The 7,923-nt window shown below is 44.2% G+C and overlaps 1 protein-coding gene across 1 annotated transcript in view; it reads right to left on the bottom strand.

The window, feature by feature from the left end:
• Window positions 1-6,801: 6,801 nt before the first annotated feature.
• BEND3 (BEN domain containing 3) overlaps window positions 6,802-7,923 on the bottom strand; it is an 8,218-nt gene continuing 7,096 nt past the window's right edge. The window contains 1 exon segment of the mRNA XM_010155738.1: window positions 6,802-7,923. This exon segment is cut by the window's right edge and continues 29 nt beyond it. Coding sequence (XP_010154040.1) covers window positions 7,104-7,923 — 820 coding nt within the window. The 3' untranslated portion in view covers window positions 6,802-7,103.

Raw genomic sequence — 7,923 nt, 5'->3', positions numbered from 1 at the left:
GGAATGCCAAGAGAAATCAGAAAGGTGTGTTATGATGCCAGTAGGCTCCAGTTGTTGGCCAGCAACCATTCTTTACCTGTCAGGTGCTTATCAGTATGTAGTCACACTGCCTGTGACCTCCAGAGATTGCAGGGCCGAAACAGGACCCCAGTCATAAATCCCAGGAATGCTTTGGGGCCTGGGGACAGCCAAGGGATAGACGTGAAGGAATGAACATTCCGAAAGGCGCTGTTCTGTGTAGGATAAAAAAAAACCCCAAAAACGAAAACCCAAAATAAGCCAGTCTGCCTGGCACCAAGATCCTAATGATGACACAGAGAGACTTTTACCCAAGGCCTGCAGTGACAGAACAAGGAGCATTGGTTTTAAATGGAAAGAGGGTAGATTTAGGTGGGCTGTAAGGACAATTGTTTTTTTATGACAAAGGTGGTGAGGCACTGGAACAGGTTGCCCAGAGAAACTGTGGATGCCCCATCCCTGGAAGTGTTCAAGGCCAGGCGGGACGAGGCTTTGAGCAACCTGGTCTAGTGGAAGGTGTCCCTGCCCATGGCAGGGGGGTGGAACTGGATGGTCTTTAAGGTCCCTTACAGTGGAAGGGGACTGACACCCAACCCAGGTCTTTACTGACAGATGGAAGTAGAAATAGGCTTTCATTGGTTTTAAGTGTTGATGCACGAGTGGTATCAGCGCAGTAAGGGAAAAGAAAGGCAGACTCATAAGGAGTGCTGAGATGGGTGAGATTCTCCGTGCACCCGCCGTGGATTCAGGACTGAAATGGTTGGAGAGAGAACTGTACCTGTTGGCATCAGAAACGTGACTGTCATGGGCAGGGTGATCTCGGAGGAAAACTACAGCAGGAAGGCGAGTAGCTGTTCCACTTGGCAACACTGATGTGTCCTGGGTGAGCTTCTCTGTTGATCAGACCTTTCTGTGGGGGCCTGGCTGAGCAGGCTGCGCTCGTTTCTGCAGCCTCTTCATCAGCCATGAATTTAAGATGGTGGAGTCCATCCAATACATGGGCAAGGGACACGGCGAAGTAGCAAGAATTAGCCGGAAGCACCTGCCATGAGTCAACCACCTAATCTCTAGTGCTGCCGAGTACCGAGTCTTGGCAGACACATCAACGTTCTTTGGCCTGCTCAGAGTTCAGGATGTGGAGAGTGAATTGGGTAAGCGATGGCCACATCTGCCTTCTGACACTGCCGTGATGGAGTTCCTGCACCGGGGCACGGGCATCTGCCATTCTTAGGCTGGATGGTGGAAGAAGCATGTGAAAGGGCTTCCTCGCGGAGATAGTGCTGGGAGATCATCAAGGGAGGTTTGGATTGTTCGGGAAGCAACTGCAGTTCACTGGAGGTTGCCCAGATGACTGTGCTGTCACAGCTGAGTCCAGCCTTGGGCTGGTGGTCAGGCAGGGAGCCCAGAACGGCCAGCGCGCCAGCTCTTGCACAGAGGGGTGACCCCATCCGCACGTCTCTAAAATGCGGGCACCCTCAGGGCGTGGGTCCCTCACCCCCAAAATAACAGGCAATTAGAGAGACAAGGGACAGCATCACACAATACAAACCCAAACTCCTAGGCTTTATACAAGGGACCAAATCTCAAACATAGGACGTGCTCCTACGGAGTGACTCGTTCCTACTGCCCGCAGGTACCTCGGGATTTTCTTTCCACAGGAAACATTTGTCGACCTTGCCGGCACAGTACTTTGTGGGCTCACCGAAGTGGTACGTTCCTGAAAGCACCACGGCTGAAGGAATGTTTCACCTCCCGGAGACGCAAGCGCTAACACACAACACTACAAAATACCTCTGGAAACAATGGCAGATGGTTGTTTTTGCCATAATGAAAATTTCTGAAGGAAATTGGGAATGATGACTTGACATTTGTGGGCATTGGGAGATACTAATTAGGTGACTGTCCTCCAGTCTTCAGTGATCACTGTTTGTTTTGTTTCCATCTATTAACACAAATTTTAGTGTGATGGGGCACATGGTGATCTTGCCCATTTTTTGACTAGGATGTCAACGCTCAATTTTTAGAAAGAAAATAAGGAAATAAGTGGGTGCTCTGCTCATGTCACAGGCTCTTCTGGCCACTAACTAGAAAAGAGGGCATCTAGAAAATGACAGAAATGAAAACGAATATGCTGGATAAAACCAATAGAGGGTAAGGACTAATGTCCCGCCTATGAGAGGCGGCGTAAGGAACATGTGAATGCCATAGGGTTGATTTTGTAAGGAGTCACCTGCTTCCAGCACTGGGACTGGCCAGCCCAGGGTCAGCTCCTTCAGCCAGCACGAGGCTGCAGGGGAGATGCCCTCTCAGAACAGGACTCACGCAAGCTGTGGCAAAGATAACGGTGAGTAGCAGGTGTTCTCAAAATTTCTGGAAGATGCTAAAACTGTCACTCCCAGTGAGAAGTTTAGATGAGTGACTTTTATAGTGGAGGGGACAAAAGAAGGATTTTGAAAGCAGCGTTAATACTAGAAATTTATAGAATCACAGACTGGTTTGGGTTGGAAGGGACCTTAAAGACCATCTAGTTCCAACCCCCCTGCCATGGGCAGGGACACCTTCCACTAGACCAGGTTGCTCAAAGCCTCATCCAGCCTGGCCTTGAACACTTCCAGGGATGGGCCATCCACAGCTTCTCTGGGCTGGCTGGCTGGCTGGCTATCTATCTATCTATCTAATCTATATTTATCTATCCATCCATCCAATCTATCCTAGTATTTACTAGGACAAAAAAGTAGGTAGAAGAGGATGAAGAGAAGCAAATGGGGATTTCTTTTTTTTTCCATCTTTCTTAGCAAAGACAATCCTAAGAGCAAATTAAGAGCGGGAACTAAACCATCAATCACTTCAGCTATTCATTTTCAACATCTTCAAGCATATTTAAAAAGATGCTTTCAGCACATTCCTGAGGAAAAACTTGTCACTGCATTGGTGCTGACTGAGTTGCAGTAACAATGGAAAAAATCAGAAAGTCAAACCATGGAAGTGAAGAAAGTATGGCAATGGCAGCGATGCAGTTTGTTTCATTTACTGGGAAAAATCACAGGCTTGAACTTGCCACGCTTGTTCTCCCACAGATTGTAAGAGCAATCAGCTAAGGTGTGCACATTAAGTACGAACCCTTGTCAATTTGTGACCTCTTCTCAGGACAGGCAAGCTCTGACATGGGAGTTTTCCAGCTGTTTCCCATCCCTTTAAGCAGTAAAACAAAATCTGAATAAAAATACATTACGAATAAAACTTGCATATAATTTTCTGTGCTCCCTGGGGCTGTAGAATTCATGTCAGCCCCTTCCAGCCCCCAGTCAGACCCGGTGTGCCATCGCAGAGTACCGAGCACGCAACTCCCGTTTCTCACTGCTATAACGTAAACTTCAAACAATAATTGAAAAGAGACAAATGACAGATTTAAAAAACCATGTACCTAGAATTGAATTACATGCATTTTGAAGATCAGTAAAAAGCAGTCACACACATTTCCTAGAACATGAAACACTTTGGTGACTGTAATGCATTAACACAACAAAGTGGTTGACTTCAAGTAAAGATTTTTCTCCTCTGCAAACTTGCCGATTCTGTCAGCTGAGTACAGTTAACGGGCAATAAACTGACGCAGACTTGATCTCCCTTTTGATGTGCTGTTTTACGTCTCCTACAGAGCTCAGAGTAAATGTTTGATTTGTAATGGGTAAGACATAAAAATGCAGAGTTAGGATATACTACACTGTTTCATTTGGAAAGCTGTTCGAAGAGGGATACTCAGTGCTTACCCATAGCTGAAATATTTGAACTGTAGGAAGTAGATAAAGACACTTCATATTCACCTTAACAGGGTCTATTGGTAGGTAGAAAATAATTGTCCATAGGAAGCTAGCAAGTGCATGGCAACCTATGTGCCAAACATTCCAGGATCTAGCAATCTTCCTATCATCACATCCCCTTAAAAACGACAAGTTTATTCTTTTAAACGCAGGAAAAGACAGAAAAATCTTTTAAACGGCTGCACCAAACCAGGGTATAGAATCATAGAATCATAGAAAGGTTTGGGTTGGGTGGCACCTTAAAGACCATCCAGTTCCAACCCCCCTGCCATGGGCAGGGACACCTTCCACTAGACCAGGTTGCTCAAAGCCTCATCCAGCCTGGCCTTGAACACTTCCAGGGATGGGGCATCCACAGCTTCTCTGGGCAACCTGTTCCAGTGCCTCACCACCCTCTCCGGGAAGAACTTCTTCCCGATATCCAATCCAAACCTCCCCACTTTCAATTTAAACCCGTTACCCCTTGTCCTGTCCCTACAGACCCTTGTAAAAAGACCCCCCCCAGCTCCCTTGTAGGCCCCTTGTAGACCCTTGTATTTTCATTTATGCCCGCTTTGTCCAACTAGCTGAGGTTATCTCAGATGTTAGTAATGGAAAAAAAATCCTGCTCGTACTCAAGCAATCACCAGACAACATTCTTCTTGTATGAAAATAATATACCTTTAATTTATTTACAGGACTGACCAGCTGGATGAAGTGGCTGTACCTCAGATGCACTGCAAGGGCTCTCATCAGTGAACCGTGCCACTACTCATATGTCTGTATCTTCCTGATAGCAGTTATGAAATGTACAATCACACAGATCATGAAAGGGTTGTGAGATAAAAGGGATGTACACAGCAATTAGACAGAGGCAGAAAAAAAAAGGCAATGAAAGTCTTTCCACACCCACTTCCAAAAATATAATTTTAAAAGGTGAAAATTGGTTTTTTTTCACTACTTAGTAGATAATATGAATGGACTGGTTTTTTGACTTAACGTCAACATCGACAGTAAAAGCCAGTATGTCTCAAATTTGCATGCTAGCTAGGAACATCTGTCAGTTATAGGGAAGTTTAATATATATATATATATATCCACTTCTCCTGGGAGCTAAGTGCTGAAACATGTATGACATTAAGATAAGAAACTGTAACTGTAGTTCTTACCTTCTGGCCAGGCATTCGCAACAACAAATTAAGCAGCTGTTAATATTTTCTGTCATATTTGATATCTCCCATAAAAGTGCATGTAGAAAATTTCACAGAGGTGCTAGGTAGCATACAATTACAAGAGAAAGTCTTGGTTTCTGATTGATACATTCAACTTGCTCAATTTATGCACTAAAATGAAAGATAAGATGCAGACACTGTGGTATCCGTTCTTTGTCTTTGGTAAACTGTTTTCATTTTATTATAACCGTGCTTGCTCCGATATCCGTTTTGTGCATGGTCTGCTATTACTGAAACCAACAGGAAACATTTAAATGGATATAAGCAGTATCAGTGTATTTTTTTGTACATTCATGACTTTCTTCATACATTCTTTGAGAATGTTGCTAGCATATGGGGAAAATGAGCAAATGCTACTATCCAGAGTGATTTACTCCCGGTTTAACATAATACTTTTCCTCTAGTTCTCGCCATTAGGAAAAACCGTTTTGTTTTCCTTTTAAAAGAAAGGGATCATTACAACTCTAAGAATAATAGATTCTAAAAATCTGAAGTAAAAATATCAAGTATTTTTTACTTTCATACAAACGCTAAAATAGAAAATTACACTGGAACGGACTTAAAATTTGATACTATGACCCATCTAAGTAAACAATAAAAAAGGACCACAGAGAACATTGACTGCTCCAAGGTGTTCCAGTGATGGTCAGTAAGCTATCGCTGCCTTTACTGTCTTAAAAGCCCATGTTTGACTCTCTCCCACCATTTTAATCCGGAATAAAAGGGGGGAAAAAAAAGAGGAAAACTAGTTTTATAGCAGCACCCTCCAGCTACAAGTCATACAACAACTTCACACTGGGCTCTGGGTGGGCTTTGTTACACTTGAACATATTAATGATGCAGCCTTGACCGTATGAACCTAAGTTATACAAACACAGTTATGCCTCCAAGTAGCCGCTAATTACACTAAATCAATTTTGCAAGGTGAGGGAGTTCAACACCCCGCACCCAAAATATCCAGATGCTGCTGCGCTCATGCACAGAATGAGTTACGTTCCCACGTGGGGACCCTGAAACACTGAATTCCATCACAAAACCGATCTTGGCACGTACTTTTTGTATATGCAATTCAGTATGAACACTGGACACCTTTGGAATCGTGACTTTGATAGAGGACAAGGTCTAAAATTTTCCTAAGGTCTTGTTTCGGGTTACTTCTTGTTGCTGCTGTGCTGTTTTACAGAGTGGAAGGCAGGCAAGGGCGAGACAATCCACGGGTATAGGCTTTGGGTCTGTTCCGCTGGCTTTGTGCACGTGAGTCATCTTCAGTCACGCCAGCGGTGACACGGGACAAAACACAAAAAGAGCTCACCGGGGCAGGCTCAAGTTCGTGATGTCAGTATAAAAAAAGACCCCATCCACATGGTGTCCATGCTCAAGTCTTGATTCTTCAGCAGTTAATGCTCGGTTTTAGAAACAAAACCCGGGTAACAGCCAAAAATTCAAACGACACCACTCTGACCCATTCTTTGACGCGGTATTATTATGCTGAGTATTTCGGTATCACCAGGAATGAACCAAACGTGAAGCTGCAATTGCTGCAGAAGTGAGATCGAACATTCCAATGATTTCCAATGAACGTGGCACTTTCAAATTAAAATGAAGTTTAAACTTCAAACTCCAAATTAACTAAAACAACACTGTTTATGAGGGTATAATGAAAAACTGCCCCTGAGGAGCAACGATTTAAAAAAACATTCTTTATTATTAGAAAGTGACTAAAAAAAAAAAAAAGATGCAGAAATGGGGAGTGGAGTAATACAGTTTCAATACATGTACTCGCACCGGTGAAAATCACGCTCTTAGCAGTCGTTGACAGCTCTACCACCAATAACTTACAGCCTTCACCCATGTACAAATGTAGTAAGCCACTGCCCACTGCTGCGGTGCCCACATAGATGCAACACACACAATAAAACATAACCAACTTGGTGCCTGACTGTCCTAGATGCTGAGTGAGCACCCTCAGCTCCCGACAGGCCCCTCAGTCTAAAACAAAGCACAATCCTGACAATAATTTAGTGGTAAAAGTTTTAGGAATTGAAACAGCTTGTTATTTTTTTGCTTTCTTTGCTTTTTTCAGTATATCACACTTTTTTCTGTTGGGACGCCGGCATCTTTCGTCAATGCTCGGTATACATTCATAATGCCATACTTCTTCCATTTTCTCCACGGGGTAAACGGCCTCCACGTAATGACGGATCAGTCTCAGTCTGATAGGATCCAGCTGTTTTTTGTTACAAGCACCTGAATGGTTGTATTGCAGTCTGAGATTCTCCGGAGTAAAGAGTTCGGGAAAAAGTCTTACGAGAAGCCTGGCAGCAAAGTTGCCGACCGACAGGCTCTGCTGCACTATCTCTCTTACCTCCTTATCAGACAGCAAATACAGAGAAGGCACAGGGAAGTCTGGATTAGGAACAACGAGTTCATCAAGTGGTATCTTGCAAAAATCTTTGCTGCTTCTTTCTGGTGGCAGCGGCGGCCCTTCGAATTCCTCTCGAAACCTCTCGGGGTTTATTGCATAGCTGAGAAATTCCCTCCTGTCGGGCCCCGGCACGTGGATCTTCCGTTGCTGCTGGTACGTGCGCCTTTGCTCCGTGTCTCTTCGCCGACACCTCTCGTCAAGCTTCCCAACAAACTCCAATGTCCACACTCTGTCATTCTTCGCTCTGGGGTACAGTATCTGCACATAATGTCGAATTAATTTAATTCTAGTGGGGTCGAGCTGCTTCTTGCCTAACGATCCACTACAGTTGTATTGCTTCCGTAAGTTTTCATGTGTAAACAGTTCGGGGAATAGGAGAACAAGCAATCGAGAGGCAAAGTTGCCTATGGAAAGACTGCTTTCATATATGCTTTTAATCTGCTCTTTG

Source organism: Eurypyga helias, unplaced genomic scaffold (assembly GCF_000690775.1).
Source record: "Eurypyga helias isolate BGI_N326 unplaced genomic scaffold, ASM69077v1 scaffold16127, whole genome shotgun sequence".
Taxonomy (NCBI): Eukaryota; Metazoa; Chordata; class Aves; order Eurypygiformes; family Eurypygidae; genus Eurypyga; species Eurypyga helias.
The sequence above is the reverse complement of the archived record's forward strand: the minus strand, read 5'-3'. Positions and strand labels throughout refer to the sequence as shown.